Below are 18,799 nucleotides of genomic sequence, written 5' to 3'. Positions count from 1 at the left end.
CTGGGACACAGCAAGAGCACAGTGGGCCCCCTGGAAGAAGGAGAAACAACAGGCTGCCATCACTGTCCACATTTCGCTCTCTCAGACTTGGGTGCGGGCAAGGGGCTGATTGATGCTGTTTGGTTCCAAACACTAAAGGGAGAGGTAACAAGTGCTCAAGACCCCAAAGATGCACAGCTCAAGAGATCCAGCTGATAGTCCAAGGGATTACCAGAGTATCAGGGAGAACCGACCAGTCTTGGTTCCCTTACCAACAAGCTGTGTGGCCTTAGACCAGTATCTTGACTTCTCTGAGCCCGGGCTTTTCCTTCTGTAAAATGAAATGATCCCCACCTCACAGGATCATTATGAGGATCCAGTGAAGCAATGCCACACACCACAAACTACGTGTCAAAGCACCCCTAAGAACTCACAAGGGCCCTGCAGGGATATTTTAAATTTTCAAAGGCAAGGGGAAGCCAGCCGCATCTGCCGGACACCGTGAAGCTGCTGGACGAGGCAGCTCACAGCTTCATCAGGAGATCTCACTGCACTCCCTTCAAGGATGTCATACATTTGTGAAGCTGGATTTTGCAAGTACCACACAAAAATCCACACGGAACATAAAATGAGGGGTGGTGGCATCCAACCTGATTCCGCGGTTAGAGAAGCCATGCAGAGCCCATTGGTGTAATCCCATTAGAAAGTAATGGTAGCTATTTAAGAATAAAAGAAAAATATTACTTTTCTTTCAATTTATAAGTGATATTTTTCAAATGGCTACTAAGTTGTTGGGACATAAACACTCACTGAGTTACTTGGACCTAACCATTTAATGAACAGAACTGGTAGGTATTTTTTATGGCCCAGGAGAGTCACGAAACATTAACCTGAGGTTCAAGGGACCCTCAGGGCACCGTGAGCTAAGGTTTGAGAAGCTCAGATGGCCTCAGTTTGGAAAGCACTCAGCACAGGTCCGATGTGTGAAATGGGACGTAGGAACAATTGCCTGGCCCCGAGCATGCCGGCCAGCACTGCATAAACCACTCCAGGGACAGGGCCGGTGTTGAGGAGCCTCCCTTCTCACAGGTCACCCTCAACGGTGCATTTATTCAATGACTGGCCCATGAACACCTGGCACTGGTCTCGACCCTAGTGACCACTCAGCAGGAATAAGGCAGCAAGATCCCCGGCCTCATGGAGCACAGCTCCGGTGGAGAGGCACACCACAGCCCAGGCATCCCTCGTGCAAAGGCAGGCGGCAGTAAGTGCTATTTAAAACGGGAATGGAGTGTGATGCTTGGTAGATACCTGAGGGTAACGTCAGAGAAACAGACACGTGAAGGCCCAGGAGAGAGCACAACAGTCGGGGAGGAGACCAGTGCAATGGCACCGAAGTGGGGAGAGCACGGCTCAGAGAGCAGCAGGGCATTCCGAGTGACCAAAGCCAGAGGCTACAGGGGAGGAGGACAGCGGATGAGTCGGGAGCCGCCGGGGCCAGGCAGGACGCAGGGAGGGGAAGCCCCAGCGGGTTTGAGTAGAGTGTCTGGAGCTTCACTGCATCGGGGAGAGGATGGGGAGGCTACTGCCGTAACGCAGGCCCAGCTGATGGCGGCTTGGCCCAAGGTGACTAGAGGGGAGATGATGAGAGGTGGCCAGATGCTGGGTTTATGCTCAAGGTTGGCACCTGTGCAAATTGTCCTTGGACTGCAGGTGGAGGCTGATGGAAAAGAAAGAATCACAGACTACACCTAGGTTAGGGCCTGAGCACCCGAATGAATGAATGAAGGTGCCATTTCCAAGATGGGGAAAAACAGAGAGAAAGGTGTGTGTGTGTATGTGTGTGTGTGTGCGTGCGCGTGCGTGTGTGTGCGTGCGTGTGTGTGTGCGCATGCGTGTGTGTGCGTGTGTGTGTGTGTGTGTGTGAGGGGATATGGAGAGTCTGGCCATGGAATCCTGAGGTCCTGATGGCTATCCAAGTTCTGAGGGGACAGTTGAGCAATGCTGACACCACCACAAGCGCAGGTGTGGTGGCCGGAGTCACAGACCTGCACCCAGACTGGGTGGGTGGACACGGCTGCTGACATGACATAATTTGAGAGACTTCCTGAGTCTCTGGACAGGTCAAACGGTGCCCCATGCGCCACGTGTGATTCCTGCAGGAGATGAGCATCGCCACAGCCTCCGCCCCCAGCCGGCTCCGGAGCCCCATCCCACCAGGGCAGCAGGAGACGGTGCACCGTGGCCCTGCCAAGGACAGTTAGCTGGGAGTCAGTGCCTGTCCCGGAGGCCTAAGACCTGGGAGGGGCCGGCAAAGCCAGCCCTCCAGGCTCCACCCACCCCTTGGCTCTTCTGAAAGTGCAGCACCAGCTTTGGAAGAAGCAGCATCGCAAATAGGGAGTATTTTGGGACCAAAATCCGTATTTGTTGAATGAATCCAAGTTCCTCCCTGTGACCTTCAAGCCCTTGAGTGCTGGGGCCCCCACTGCCCTCTCGTCCTCCTTCTCATGTGCCGCCCAGGCCTCCTTTCAGATGCTCAAACCACCGTCACAGCGAAGCCCTACACAGGAGCTGTACTCGCTAGAGCAAACACGTGTAGGTACCAGGCACCGCGCTTGTAAGCACACCATGACTTCACGCATTGCAGCTTTGGAACAATCCTAGGAAGTTGGCTCTGTGATTATCCCCTTTTGCAGATGAGGAGACTGAGGTTAAATAGTTAAGTGGCAGAGCCGGTCGTCACACCGGGCAGAGGGCCGGCTCCTTAACCAGCGTGTCCCTCCATCTGGAAAGAGGACACGTTCCTCCCCCTCCCTTGGGCCCTTGGCCGAGCTCTGCCTGGGAGTGAAGATACCCTCCCTCCGGCTTGGGGCTCCCTCTCTGCCTTTAGGGCTCCATTTGACCATCATGTCCTCAGGGGGCCCTTCGGGACCTCCTCATCCAGGGCAGGATCCCCCGTTACGCTCCGTCAGAGCTTCACCCTCACATCTTCAGGCACTGGCCACAGGCGGTAAGTGGATCCTCAATGGTTTGTGACTGCTTTCTTGTCTACGTGCCCCTACAAACCCCCAAGGGGGCAAGTATTTTTCTGCTTCACTCACTACTTTGTCCCCAACACCTAGCACAGTGCCTGGGACGGGCCAGGCCTATGGGAAACATCTGTGGCAGGAAGGAGGGAGGCAAGGGAGGGCCGCCCAGCCCCGGGGCTCACGTGTAGAATCAGCCTTCAGCTATGCCAGCAGCTGGGACGTTGCCACCCTCCTTTCCCGGGGACAGCCTTCCCTGTGCCGGAGCCAGGCTCCTTTCTCTCTCGAAGCACATTTGGGCATCTTTCTCTTCCTTTCCAAGCCTGTCAGAGGCAAAAGGAAGCTCACCCTTACCAGCACCTAGTGTGGCCTCTCGTCACCATTCTGGCCGTCCTGAGGGGAGGGCATCACTCAGCCCCATGTTCCAGGCAAGGAAACGAGACTCCAGTAACGGCCCAAGGTCTCACAGTTCATGACAGAAGTGGGACCAGAACCTTCCAGTGGCCTTTCCCTTCTCCTCTAGTCTAAGAGGAGGTTAACGCGCGGCCATCACTTCCTGCCTCAGTTTTGACGGAGGGGCCAGTACAGCAGGCAGCAGATGGCAAGATGAGCGCGAGCTGAATCACAAGTGCCCAGTTTACACAGGAAATCCCGAGAGCCCGTCCCACACCCCGCACCCCTGGCTGACTCTAGCCCGGTCATGTTTCCAGAGACAGCAGGAAACAAACAAAAAGTTACATGGGGTCAAACCCTGTTATCCTGATGGTCCCACTTCTCCCAGTGGCTCAAACAGACAGCCGCTCGCTGACAGCAGTCTCAGCCCCTGCGTGGGCTCGGTCCTGGCTGGGAACAGTGCCTGTGCCCTGAGCCTGGGGGGCCATCCCGAGGGCGAGGACCCTCCCTTCAGGGGAGGCCTTCCTCCCCTCCAAGTTCTTCCTGAGGGGAGCTCATGTGGGAAGAGAACAGAGCACAGTGAACCCTCTCAGCAGTGGGAGCTTGACTGAGGCTACGGGCTTTGGGGGACCTGCAGGGGCCACAGTCTCCAGGCCCAGGCCTGAGCAGCTGACCCCAAGTCAGGCCAGCCCGAGAGGGGCACAGACTCAATGTGCATGTCTCGGGCTGGTTCTTGTCCCCAGCAAGGCCTTGCTCTGATGTAACATCAAAGAAGGAGTTAACTAGTCTGTGACTCAGTGATGAGCATGTCACCTGCAAGATGAAGAAGTGCCACTTGGACAAGACAGAGCCTCCTGGATCCACAGCTGCACCTGCTAGGTCACACCTGCAGCAGGCAAGTCCCCACAAAAGCCACCAATAACTAGCAATATATTCCTGGCCCACAAAACCCAGATTCAGAGGTAAAGAAATAAGTTAACTCACAGAATGGAGGCTGCAGGAGGGAGAGAGTCTGTGTGGTTCGCCTAGTTCACCCCCTACACTAGACATGGGGAAACCAAGGACCAGATGAACCCAATGACTCTGGGAGACGCTGGTTTAAAACTGTAAGGGCTATGCATACAGTGGAATATTATTTGGCCTTAAAAAGGAAGGAAATTATGACACAGGCTACAACATGGATGAACCTCAAGGACATTATGCTAGGTGAACTAAGCCAGTCAGAAAAAGACAAATTCTGTATGATTCCATTTGTATGAGGTACCTAGAGTAATCAGATTCATAGAGACAGAAAGTAGAATGGTGGTTGCCAGAGGCTGAGGGTATGGGAGTGAAGAGTTAAGGTGTAATGGGCACACAGTTCAGTTTGGGAAGATGACAGAGCTCTGGAGATGGATGGTGGTGACGGTTGATAATGTATAATATATATAATATCAAGCACATGTAAAATAATAAGGACATATTCAACACTTCTGAACTATATGCTTAGACATGGTTAAGACAGAAAATTTTATCATGTGTGTATTTTACCACAATTAAAACTAAAATAAAATAAAATAAATTCTTAAAAAAAAACTGTAAGAGCTAAAAGAGAGTTCAGGTCAAGGTCATCGGGAAAATGAGGATCGCTCAAGGCTGGAACTCCTTCTTGCTCCTCCAGTGGGTGAGGACCCCCAAAGTGCCTCAGGCCACCCACACACATTTGTGAGAGGCACCCTCAACCTATCTCACCCACCCCATCTCTGGCCGAGGAAGTATCACGCAATTTGTACACCTGCCTTGAGCCCTGCCTCTGTCTCATGACTGCACTGTGCCCTTTGGGTGGGCATTTCTAAAGCAGGGCAACAGACCGTGAGAGGTGCACCCAGGCCAACAAAAGTCTTTGGCACGAAGCCCCTCACAGATGTCAACCTCTTTCCTCATCAACACCCCAAGTCTGAACAACAGCTGAGTGTCCATCAAAGGGGGGCAATACTCATAGGTGGACTCAAAAACATCTGAACAGCTACCTGGAGGAATGCTGAAAAGTGAGCCACCGGGAGTCGCCTCCTCTCCACACTGCCCTGCCCTCCCTGGATGAGAACATGGAAGACGTGCCGACCCAGACGGCAGATGCCAGCAAGACTAAGAGAGGCCATCTGGACAGCAGACAAGATCAAAGGCGAACAAGGAGACAAATCTCATTCGATGATATTTATCAGGGAAACGTGTGAAGTCTGTGCTCTGCACCCAAGGATCCAACTGTCGAGAGGGGGATGTGTCTCTGCAGTAGAGCACGTGGTCCACATGACTTCACAGTAAGTTCACTGTGACGCCATATAGTGTGGGTTGCCGAGGCAGAAGCTGCAGGAAAAGGGAGGGGAAAGTCATGGTCAGACCGTCAGGCCAGAGGGAGGGAGTTGGGGGAGGAGGGAAAAGTGAAAGAACCGGGGCCATTGAGGCACAGTGGATATGAGGTAACTGCCCCTCTTCGGGGGGTGGGTTGACTAGAAGCAGCGGGTGGAGTGAGAGAAAGAAGGGTTTTCTTTTCTTTACCGTCAGCATGCTATGCATGTGTGGTGGGCTCTCTCTGGGAGGTGATGGGTTTCTGGTCATAATATCCTGAAGCTCCCTTGACAGGATGTTGTAGAAATCTTCATGCACAATATGGGCTATTGGACAAGTTTTTTAATCCCTTTCAACAAAAAAATGAGTGGTTTTAGAATGGGATGTGAATTACAAAGCTAAGTTTTCCTTCCAATTTTAACGCGTGTTCAGAATTTCAATTGATTTCAGTTGAACTTAAATTGTCCAACAAACAGCATCTGCCTTAACCATTTTTAATACAGGAAAAAAAAGTGATTCCTACAAATAGGATCCTTTTAGACCTAACTCTTGATTTCTCCATGACTTCACAGTACCAACAGCAGTACGAGATTTCTCCATGTGCCTCTGCCTAAAAAACTTCATCAACCTGGAGCACTACTGAAAACCAGTAGTAGCAAAATAGGGACGCATCCTTTGCAATGTTCAGGGCAGCAGATGAACAGATAGTTACCGAGAAAAAAAACCAGACTCCAAAACGCATGCGCTTTTCCCATGAAAAGCAGTCTCAAAGCCCTCACCACGTGCTGAAAGACTCTTCCAAGTGCACTGCTAACATAAGTTGTTTGTCTTACAAGGCTGCCGCAAGCTTGAAAGCAAGCTTGAAAGGTAATAGCAGAAACATTAATGGGTAATATTGAGAAAAGAGACAAAAAATTATAAAACAGCCCCCAAAATTAACATGCACAGTAACCTGGGGCCATTTAGTACAAGGCAAGCAAAGTAGCACGTCTCAGGATGGCCGGAAGTCATCCATCACCGGACAACAACAGGAACCATCACAAGAGATGACGTTTGAAAGGGCTTTGAAAACCGAACAAAGCTTGCGTCTATTAATGATGGGGCGACACAGAGTCGGCCGTGAGAGAGGCTCTGTCCTCCTCTTTATTATGTCAGGGTGGTGACAGACACTTTAGAAAATGTCTACCCCAAAACCAAGTCATAATTATCAAAATCCTATAACACGAGAGTGGCGATAAGACATCTCTGGGGTCTGAAAGCCGGATACAGCCTGCTGAGGAGGAAGAAAGTGGGCTTTGAAGTCTGGCTGCTGACTCCACCGTTAACTAGTCATGGGACTTCTTCTCACCAACTTTCCAAGCTCCAGCTTCCTCATCTGTAAGAGGAGGTAATACACCTACCTTAGGAGAAATTCTATAAAGGACCTAGCACTAAGTCCTGCAACAATTATTATTTCCATGACCCCATACAAAATAAAGGGCAAGAATAAGTCACAATTCACAGCTTATTCAAGTTACGCATTCAATTCAGCGGCCGGCGAAGAACTCAGTTGCTCTGAGCATCCCCGGGAGGACACGAAGAATGAACAGTGCCTCGAGATGCGTGACTGTGCTGTGAGCATCCTCCACCCTGCGTATCCCTACACTGTTTTCACAGCTGTGTGGGTTCATTGGCGAAGGCTTTTCCATGAGACCAAATAGTAGAAACATTTATTCTGCCAATAGAATCTTGAGGAGTAAGCCAAACAAACTTTAAAAGTCTCATCTTTTAATAACCAGATTTCCAGACTTAGGGCTCTAGTTTTCTTTTCTTTTCTTTTCTTTTTTTAATCTATCAAAAAGCTACAATCACCAATGGGCTAAAAATTAAATTAGCTACAAAGGAAGTCATCCCCATGTGGCACACAGCACCAAAAAACTATGAATAACCTGACCGCCCGATACGAGAGAGTTGATTGAATAAGTTATAATTGCCATGTTGAACGCACTGAAGCTATGACAAAATTATGTTGTAGGAGGATATTTGGTGCCATAAAAAAAAAATAATAAAATATTAAGTTTAAAAAGTAGGTTAAGAAACAGTAAGTCAAAATGATCCCTTTTTGGTGTAGGTGTATATATTTATATACATACATATACATATATACACAATACATACATATATTTGCATAGTACATACGTATATATGCATACGTGCAGCCATACACCATATCCATATGTGGTCACAAGTATGTATAATATACAATTTTATTTAGCAACAGAAAATATTTATAAATTTAAACTTTTTAATTAAAATTTAAAAATTCTAAATAAGTTCTAAACTAAATAATTTTTTTTCTTTTGGCTGTGTGGCTTGCAGGATCTTAGTTCCCCGACCAGGGATTGAACGCAGATCCCCGGCAGCGGAAGCACCGAGTCCTAACCACTGGACCGCCAGGGAATTCCCTAAAATACATACATTTATTAGCGATATATATTTATAAATGGGAAGAAAGCAAACGTACCAGTAGCAAATATTCATAGTGGTTGATTCTGGATGCTAAGATTACAAATGATTTTTATATTTTTCTTTGGGTTTTGCTGTACTTTCCACTTTTTCTAAACTGGCCAAGTATTACTCTCACAATAAGAGTGTCTTTTTTGTGACTCATGATTTCCCTTCTCCTTTCATTCAAATGATGGGATAGACGCTCTCCTTTAGGGCAGAGTTCCACTGAGGTTTCTAAGGAATAAGAACTGTACCCTCAGCACCCGGCTGAGACTCCACGACTGCTAATGGCTTCAGTCTGCTCTAGAGTAACTGACTGGCGAACATGGAGCTGAGGGCTGACCATGGAAGACCCACCAGGAACATCCTGTCTATCTCCCGTTCGGCCGGGATCGAAGTCAGTGATCCCTGGCATGGGACGCGACCAACCATCAGCCAGCAAAGCCCTTAAAAGGCCACAATTTCTTCCCTCTCACCCTACCATGCATGCCATCACCAAAGCCTGTACAAGAGCCTCCAAGCCCCCAAATGCAGCCTGAAAATTATGTTGTTTGAAGAACTTGCTACCTCTCGGACACTAAATTAAAACACACAGTTAGATTTCCATTAAGTTACAGCAAATTCTGCTGCATTGATTGAATCGGCCTACATTCCTATATGACATCATGCTTTAAAGGCTTGGCCTGAACATAAATACTTAATGTAATAAATACAGTCTGAAATAGTTGATCTCCTTGGCAGTTTAATTGATCTACTACAGAGACTGACAGGAAAAATTAAGTTAGTTCTGTCTCCTCTCTGCCAAAAGCACATTTTCACCATAGAAAGGCACATGAACGATAATTTTGGTTACAGGTAGAGGTCTCACACATCGATTTCTTGTCGAACGTTCAGGTTAAGGGTAAGGAGTATGGAGCAAGGAAATGAGTAAGTGGATTTATGAGACCTTTCACATAAATACTACAGTTCATTTCTCTTTTTTTGCTTTATAGCAAAGTAAATAAATGAATAAAGATATTCTGTGATTCCTAATACCAGTTCCTTACAGTTTACAAGGAATATTCGGGTGGCAGTGTTAGTAGACGCCTGCAGTATTCAGGCAGAGATTTTTAGATGCAGTGGCTAAGCGTGTTCACCAGTAATCAAATACACAACAGGGTCCAATTCACTCCTGGGTGACTACTACCACAGAACCCCCAAAGTGCTTTCTCCTGTACCTGTGTGACGGTTTTGATTGCCTCTTTACCATGAGTTGTGTTTATTTTTGTACCCACCGCACCTCCCAAACTTGCAGGGTAAGGGCTTTCACCTATGTCACCCACACAGCCCTGATCGCAGAGCTAATATTTCCAATGTGGGTACAAAGTAAGCACTTGAATGTTTGGGGGAGGGAGAAAAGGAGGGAGAGTCTATCTTTTCTGACTGAGGGGGCATATTTTAATTGCTCAAAGGTTGCCAACTCCCAGGTTCTAAGCTTCCTCTATACCCCATGGAAAGAAAAACTATGGTCATCACAGAGTTACCCAATCTGATTAATGCCAAAATCCCCAGGTTAATTTGGCAGGTTATGCTGGAGGAGTGGACTCGAAATCCCTCCCTGTCGTAATTCCACGTGTGCACGCACTGTCCCAACATCTGCTTATTCACTCAGCAAATGCTCCCTGACAGGAGTCAGCTCAGCCGACCGTCCCTCATGCTGTGACCCAGTCTCGGGGCCAGCGCCAATGTCCCATTTCTGCTTGGATACCTTTGAAGGGGCGAGCAAATGATGACAGCACCCAGATTCAAGGACCCTGGCACAGCCAGAGGAGCAGCAGGGACACGCGTTCTAGGTGATCCGATGCCAATGAGCGGCACCCTCCCTCCCGGCGGCTGCCAGAACCCTGGACGGGCAGCCTGCTTCCCCGCTGCCTCTGGGCACAAGCCAGGAGCCCTCTGCTCAGCTCCCTGCCCTCCAGGGCCCCATTGATTAGCAGGAAGGGTAAACCCATCAGCACCCATAGGAAATGGCTTCTGGAAAGTGAGTTGCAGTTTTTAAAGCCAGAGAATGATAGCAGGGGCCTGTAAAAGGAACGGAATCAATACAGGGTGTGGGGAGCTGGCAGGTGGGACACTTGGGTCCCTGGCTTGTCTTACCTCTGGCAGAGGCACTGTGTGACCTTGGGCAGTCCTAGCCCCTCTCTGAGCCTCAGTTTCCCCCACTGTATCCTGGAGAAGTGGTGGTAACATACACATCAAGGAGATTCCTTACAAATGTTCAGTGCTGGGGTTCTCCACCCCTGCCTTCCTGACATCGGCTAGGCACCGAGAGGCTAGGGCTGACCAGACCACCTCCCCCATGAGGACAGACCATGTCCTGGCCCTCAGGTGCCCTGTTCCCCAAACACCTGCACCTTCAGAAATAAGCCAGGAGCCTCTGCAAGGCTGTGCTGCTTTCCTGAAGCTGCACACACCGCGGACCTCAGGCTGAGAGCCTCTCCCATTGAGGAGTGAACGCCTGCAGGAAGCGGGATCCTCTGCCCCAGAAATCCAAGCCCAGACCCTAATCAGATCCCAGGTGATCTCTTGGCCTCATCCTCATAACCCTAACAACAATCACCAGCGCCTACTGGGCACTTGGATGTGCCAGGCACAGATACACACGCTACAGACCACAGGCAATATTGGGTATGGCCATGACGACCCTCATTTTACAGATGAGGAGACTGGGGTCTCCCCTAAGTTGGCCTTATAAAGGGAAGGAGGCAGTGAAGGGCCATGGCTGGTCTGACTCCAGAGCCTGGGCTCATCTTGAGGCCACACCATCCTCTCCAAGGACCGTGGCACCATCCAACCTCACACTTTGTCCCTTCCTCAAACAGCCAGCCTCAGTGCCTTTGCTCATGCTCTTCTGTCAGATGCCTGGAGTGCCCACACCCACTGGTCAGCTCCTACAGCTCCTTCAAGCCCAACTCAAGCATTTCCTCTGGAAAACCTTCCTCATTCCTACAGAGAAAGAGTTCCTCCCTCCTCTGGGCTTCCCCCACACCTTGCATGCCCTTGTTGGCCTCTATGAGGGCACGTGACAGTGTCACAAGTGTCTCTCTCTCCAAGCCCACGCCCAGTCTTGAGCCCCTTAGGGTAGGGTTGTATCTAATTCATCAAAGGATGCTCAGCCCCCCATTCAGAGGCTGACAAAGTAGGGTGCTCAGTGGGTACTGAATGAAGAACGGAAGCCTCCAGCAGTTTCTGGGGCCCAGCAAGTGGTCCGCAGTACAGGGCCAAGGCCGGTGGACTGGGGTCTCCTAAGTGAGGCGGGTCTCCCAGGGCCAGAACAGCACGACTTTCTTTCCTTCTTTCCCCAAACGTCACTACCTTTTACTCGGCACCAGACCAGACCCTGTGTAAGGGGCAGAGGTAAGTGGTTTGGAAAGATCTAGAGGTGAGTCAGATAAGGCCAGTGCTCTTAAAGTGCTTATAGTCAGGATTGGGAAGTTGGATGGGTTCAAAAATAAACATCCTAACTCATGTCACGAGGCCAGAGTATCCTCAATACCTATAGAGTCAGTCTCTACAGAGGGCCTTCAATGAACCACCCTCCCAGTATTCACACCGGTGCGCGGTTCCCTCCACCTAAGTCTGGGCCGGCTCTGTGAGCAGCTTTAATCAATAGAATATAGCAGAAGTGACACTGTGCCTGTTCTAAGTGTGAGTCTTAACAAGACCTGGCATCTTCTGCTTTTACATTCTCAGGATCCAACCTCCATCCAACTGCCACCATGGGGAGAGAGAGAGGAAGAGAGAGAGTGCTTCCAGCCTCCCAGCATCCCTGCCAAGGCAACAGGCACAGAAGTGATGCCGTCTTGTATGTATCAGCCCCAGCTGCCATCTGACTGCAACCTCATGAGACGCCCCAGGCAAAAGCAGCAGCAGAACTGCCCGGCTGAGCCCAGCCAGTCCTTGGAATCGGGAGAGATAATAAAACAGCTGGGCAGTTCTGCTGCTGCTTTTATTATACTAAGTTGGGGGGTAAAGTAAAACAATACTGGAGCCTGGAATGGAGATTATAAGAAAGAGAAAATGATGAGCCAATTTCTTCATGATCATAGATGAAAATACCCTAAACAAAATGGCAGCCAATCCAGCTATATATAGAAAGGATAACATGTCACATCTAATTTGGGTTTATTCCAGGGATGCCCAGTTGGTTTAACATTAAACAATCAATCAGTGTAATTTACTGCATTAATATATTGAGAAATAAAAATCACGTGATTGTCTCAACAGCAGCAGAAAAAGTATTCGATGAAATTCAACATCCACTTATATTCATGATTTTTTAAAAGAATAATTAAAATACAACTCTCAGAAAACTAGGGCAAGAGAAAAATATCTTCACTTGATAAAGGGTATCTTAAAAATAAAAAGGCAGACAGCAAACACGATTGTGAAACTGTGAGAGCTTCCCCCTGAGATCAAGAATAGGGCATAAGCCCAGGGTCAGTCACAAAGACCAGATATTGTAGGATTCCATTCAATGAGATATCCACAATGGCAATAGCAGAATGTCCACAATCTATAGAGACAGAAATATTAGTGGTAACCTGGGGCAGGGAGGGTTGGGGGAAATGGGGACTGACTGCTAATAGGTCTGGGGTGATGAAAATTTTCTAAGGTCAATTGTAGTGATGGTTTCCCAACTCTTGATTATACTAAAAATCACTGAGTTGTACATTTTAATGGATGAATGGTATGGTATGTGAATTGTATCTCAATAAATCTGTTATTTAAAAAAAAAAAAACAAGGCAAGGATGCCTATTATCACCACTTCTATTCAATACTGTACTAGAGGTTATGGCCAGACAAAAGCGAGCACAGCCAGACAAAAAAAAAAAAGAGAAATAGGGCTTCCCTGGTGGCGCAGTGGTTGAAAGTCCGCCTGCCAATGCAGGGGACACGGGTTCATGCCCCGGTCCGGGAAGATCCCACGTGCCGCGGAGCGGCTGGGCCCGTGCATGGGCCATGGCCGCTGAGCCTGTGCGTCCGGAGCCTGTGCTCCGCAGCGGGAGAGGCCGCGGCAGTGAGAGGCCCGTGTACCGCCAAAAAAAAAAAGAGAGAAATAAAAACTATAGTCTGCCCTTCCGTATCCGCAGGTTTCGCATCCCCAGATTCAACCAACCAATTGAAGTCGATCCGCCAGTTGCTTGAATCCAGGGATATGAAACCCACGGATATGGAGGGCCAACTGCATTCATTATACCACCACATTTTATATAAGGGACTCAGGATGGGTGGGTTTTGGTATGGGGGTCACGGAGGTCGTCCTGGAACCAATCCCCCACGGATACCCAGGGATGACTGTATAAGGATTGGGAAGGGAGAGGCAAACCGTCTTTACCGGCAGATGATCTGAGCATGTACACAGAATATCGTTAAGAATTGACAGCTAAACCTAATTACATGGATAAATCTCCCAAACATAATGCCGAGTTAAAGTAGCCAGGCACGAAAAATACAACCTGTATGATTCCATTTATATGTGTACACATGTACGGTTCAAAAAAGTTCAGACTAGACAGTAGCGTTTCTGAATGCCTACGCAGGTGGTCAGCAAAGCTGCATTACCATAAAAGTCAGCACAGTGGTTTCCTTTAGGGGGAAGAAAAGTGACATTAGTAGAAAGGGGCACAGGGATTCGGGGGCTTCTGGGGTGCAGGCATAGTTCCAAAGGAAGGGTAGCACATGGGTGCTTAAAATCATTCATTAAGTTCTAGATGCATGTTTTCTGAGTTTTTGATTAACATACTTCATAATAAAACAATTTTAATTGTTTATTTAGATTGTGATTTTTTTTCTTTAATCACAGCACAGGAAAAAGTGATTAAGAGAATTAGGGGGAAAATGTTTTCAGGGGACTTGAAGGAGGAAGAGGCTGCCTCCGGCTCTGAGTTTAGCCCTGGTGGGCAAATGTTCATTGGCCAATAAAGCCCTTCCAGTCTCAGACTCTGGACACTTTACCCTGGCCTGGAAGCCCAAGGGCCAACGCCAACGTGAAGCAGGGAGGGCACATTCTTGGGTAACTAAGGGGCCCTGCTCTCAAGAAGGACATGACCAGACCCTTTCCCAGCACTGGACACCCTGCCCCTCGCCTGCCTGCTCGTCCTCACACACATGATGCAGGCCCAGGACTGCTACTCTGATCGCTAGCACTGACTGAGCACCCACTGCGTGCCAGGACATCTCCGTCAGTCCTCACGGCTTCCGAGGCCTGCATGGATGGAGCTCAGCTACGGAGGTGGGACCAGGTGTGTGTGCCTCCAGACTCCTCCTTGCCTGGGCCTCATGTGGGACCACAGGAGCCATCTGGCCTCGTCAGGAGCCGATGGAAGGTCAGCCGTGATGCCCCGCCCAGCTGGGGAGAGTGGCTGTGACTCCCGGGCATGAGCACGGACTGAGTTATGAAAGCTCTCCCCTGGCAGCCGTAATGAATTTCCACCTCACACCCAGCTCTCCGAATCACAGGTTAGAGGCAGCTGGGCCAAGTGCACCAGGGAGAAGGCCTCCGTTGACTGTGGCCCGTTCTGTGGCCAGCACTTCCCCGGAACAAACCCAAGCGCTTCCCTCGGCCATTAATAACTTCCTCTGCATTAATGAATTGTGAACAGGAGGCTGGCCATTAAGACAGTGCAGGAAAGCTCTTTGTGTTGCAAAGGCTTTTTCTCTGGACACCCATTATTGTTATGCAAACCCTGACTTCATGGGGTAGGGTCCCGCTGCCTTTTTATTTTTAAGTTTCCGTGGGACACTCAATCAGGAAACACACTGATTGCATGCCTGGCCAGGATGTGCGCTCTCTGACCACCCCAGAGTACAAAGCAAATTTGCAAATTTCCCCTGACCAGCAAATCCTACCAGGGACGGGAAGGAGCTCCCATCACAGCCAGCAATCAGAACAAGGAGGGGTTACGAGGAAAAGGTGAATGTCAGCAGCGATACAGTTCAGAAAAATGGGAGAAGTTTGGGAGAAAAGACATTTCAGTTGGTCTTTTAAAGATGAGTGGGACCCAGCGACTTGAAAATGAGGATGGAGGAATCTGATTAATAACGGTGTTGACTCACGCCTCCCACTGGTCCAACTCACACTCTCCACATTTGGTCCTATAAATCCAGTCCTGGGATGGTCAAGATCCCCAATGTACAGATGAAGAAGCAGAGGTAGAGATTCCCAGTACTTAACTCAAGACTTACATGGCCAGAGAATGGAAGAATGAGGATTCACACCAGGCAGGACGTCCAGAGCCCTTGCTCAACGCTGCTGCGCTAGTTCACTGCTTGATAATTAAAGGAGGAAATTTCCACAAGTGCCTGGTTTTCAGTTACCTGGCTCTGTCACTGGTGGGCAGTTTTCTGGCCCCCTCTGATGGGCACAGCCCAATGCCCATCCACATCTCCCTGCCCAGCAGAGCGTGGAGGCAAGTCTGCCACACCTCTGCATATAGACACTCTGCTTACCCATCCACCCCAAAGGGGTCATAACCTCCTGTCCTTCAAGGGCTCCGGCCCCACCTCCCACCCTTCCCAGGCTCCAGATTGCTTGGGCAGCCTTGCTGACCTAGCCAGACCCATCCCTCTGTGAACACCCCCATCCACACGCTCCAACACTGAACCTGCTGAATAGGTGTCCCCAGGGCTCCAGCCCCAGAGCTGCATCTCAGCCACCTGCCCAAGCCTGGGGACCTGGCAGCAGAGCACAGTCCCCCAGCACGGGATGTGGCAGAAGGCGAAGCTCTGGAAGGTCTCTGCCCTCACCCCTTGGCCGGAGGCAGAACTGCCGAGCCAGGTCAGTGTGCACTGTGGCAGCTCTGAGCTGTGCAGGTTTTCCAAAGCCGGGGTCGTTTCCAGCCTCATCTTGGTTTCCCTAGCTCTCGAGCTGCTTCCGAATCCCAGGCCCCTGCCTTCAACAGGTGTCTCCAGGGAATGAAAATTAGGGCCTCTAATTTCCTAAGAAAACCATAATCTGCTACTGACTTCTCAGTCTGGGTGCTAAAGCTCAGCAAAGTGGCTGAGCGACCTGTTCCTCTTCACCTTTTCTGGGCCACTTCCCCCACAACCTAAAAATAAAAAAGCAGAGTCTAGATCCACCAGCATGTTCTGGGCCACAGTCATGGAGCTGCCGGGGCCCAGCCCACCCGGCCGTTCACATTGGAGGCAGGGCTTGGTGACACCCCACAGCTCTGTGCTCTGGGACATCCCCCACCCCAGCACATTCCCTCTATATCCAGCACCCCGATCTGCCCCTGCTTGCCCTTTTCCTCCCCCCAGTGCCACCTGCTCCAGGAGCTGATAGCCAATATTCCAAGAATGCCCTTGTTTTCAGAGCACATTCAAAGCCAAAATGTTTCCAGGGACGTGAATTCAACAACTACTTAGAGGACCTAAGGAGTTCAAGGACCGGCACTCAAAGGAATTCAGCAAACCGTACTTCAACAACCCCCAGGCTCCCCTACAAACACACTTGGAGGCTCTCTCAATGTTTCCCTGGAAGAGACTTCACATCTGTCACAACAACACCTAGAACCGAAAGACCAGGACCCTCAACTCAGAGTCCTTCGACTTGTAACTCTATAGAATGCTCTGCAGGCAGTTAGCTCTGGGACCACTCGCTGGGAGGCTCCATGTGCCCCCAGGGAGAACCGATCCTGCCTGGGCACTGGGAGCCCGGATTCCCCTCACACCCAGGCCGGGTGCTGGCGTAGCACAGCTCAGCCTTGGCTTGGGTCCTCAAGCCCTGGGCTGGAGCCTCAGGGCTGGAGTCTCGGGATCGACACCGAGAGTGCTGTCTGGGGCAGGGCCAGAATAGTGGTGGCCTCTCCAGGACACCTGCTGTCTTTAGTCCAGGACCATAGGACCCCACTAGGACCACAAAGCCTGGGGAAGGAAACCTGAACACTGGTTTGAGTCCAGAAGCTGAAATTCACTTTGATTCTTTCTTGATGATTTGCAAGTTGCCTCAGGCCCGGAGAAGTGGGCTGGGATCTCTGGGCTGGAAGGGGCTGCGGAGCTTAGCTCACAATGGTTCTGGGCTCTGGGTGAGTCCAGACTCTTCCCCCAGGGCTCATGCCCAGTGGACTGCCAGCTGTCCTCACTTGCCAGGCAGAAGCAGGGTGGGGGTCAAAAGCCCCTAGCAACAGGTGCCCACCCAGAGAAATGAATGAATAAATCATGGCCGGAGGAAAGAGCACACCAGGATCCTGTGGAGATCAGCCTAGATCTCAAAGGGGAGACCTCGCCGATATGAGTGACCTGTGAGCAAGTGGCTTTCCCTCCGGGAACCTCAGCTTCTCGTTTGTAAAAAGACGGATGGGTACGGAAGCCCAGGTGTGTGCCTTCTAGCACACACGTGCGTGAAGCTCCTCACAGCTTGCTGAGGGGGCCCCCTGGTTGGCCAGAGGCCCCTGGAAGCAGAGCTCAGGCCACCAGCTCTGCCAGCACCTGGTCGCCCAGCCACCTCTGGGGGTGAACTCAGGAAAGGGAGGCCAGGTAACAGCCCAGAGGTCCGGGCACTGAGCCAGGCCTAGAAAATTGGGATTGCTCCTCTCTTGGGCCTAAACTGGGCCATGCACTTAACTTCTGTAGCTGGGGAACCCTCGGAGAAGAAGACGTAGGCTGCAAGAGTCTGCAAGATGTAGGCCTCAAACCACTTAACAAATGTTCCGGAAAACAATCGAGAGTTGACTCCCGGGGCACCCAGAACCTGACTTGCAGGTACACGCTTGTTACCCCAGGTTCTGAGGCAGAGGCAGGTCCCCCAAGCGCATCTCCAAGGACGGCCGAGCCCACCTGGACTGGAGCGAGGCTGTGCTGCCACCTCACAGGGTCAGGAGCTCTTAGAATGCAAAGATACCCCAACCAACGCCAGCTGTTATTGCAGAGCCATCCCAGCTCCACTGACCTCCTGTGCAGCTCTGGAGCCTCCCTGATACATCGTTTACTACTCTCCTCTACCGTGAGAAATAAACGGGACCACACGTGAGACCACCGGACAGAGGACAGAAAAGGTTTTCAATAATCACTCATTTCCCTCCTTTTCCAACACCACTTAGCTTGCCAGAGACTAAAAAGCCAGCTGCTCAGAGAGGCCAGATAGCAAGGGCCTTGGTGGGTAAAGGGGTCAGGATGAGCTACAGGAGGGGAACTTTGCCGGGGGAGGCCTGAGGAGGAGCTACGAATGCAGCGAGAAGAACACAGAAAGCAGAGATGGGAGGGGTGGAGGAGAAGCATCCCCCACAGAAAGGCAGTCCGCAGGCTGGTCTGACCAATGATGCGCTCATTTGGCCCAAAGACTTGGAGGTCGCATTTAAAAGATGGGACTATTTTGGGCTTCCCTGGTGGCGCAGTGGTTGAGAGTCCGCCTGCTGATGCCGGGGACGCAGGTTCGTGCCCCGGTCCGGGAAGATCCCACATGCCGCGGAGTGGCTGGGCCCGTGAGCCATGGCCGCTGAGCCTGCGCGTCAAAAGAGCCAAAAGATGGGACTATTTCAAATAAAAATCCAGATTTCCAGCTTCTCCTGAAATTTCAATAGTTCTGGCAATGTGGGGTCCACAGACC

The 18,799-nt window shown here is 50.5% G+C and overlaps 1 protein-coding gene across 1 annotated transcript in view; it reads right to left on the bottom strand.

Annotated features, from left to right (window-relative positions):
• Positions 1 to 18,799, bottom strand: part of DRGX (dorsal root ganglia homeobox) — a 30,791-nt gene that overhangs the window by 368 nt on the left and 11,624 nt on the right. Inside the window, exon 6 of the mRNA XM_033842442.2 lies at positions 1 to 30. This exon is cut by the window's left edge and continues 368 nt beyond it. Coding sequence (XP_033698333.1) covers positions 1 to 30 — 30 coding nt within the window. The remainder of the gene's footprint in view (positions 31 to 18,799) is intronic.

The sequence above is a fragment of the Tursiops truncatus genome, chromosome 16, assembly GCF_011762595.2.
Source record: "Tursiops truncatus isolate mTurTru1 chromosome 16, mTurTru1.mat.Y, whole genome shotgun sequence".
NCBI classification, from domain to species: domain Eukaryota; kingdom Metazoa; phylum Chordata; class Mammalia; order Artiodactyla; family Delphinidae; genus Tursiops; species Tursiops truncatus.
The sequence above is the reverse complement of the archived record's forward strand: the minus strand, read 5'-3'. Positions and strand labels throughout refer to the sequence as shown.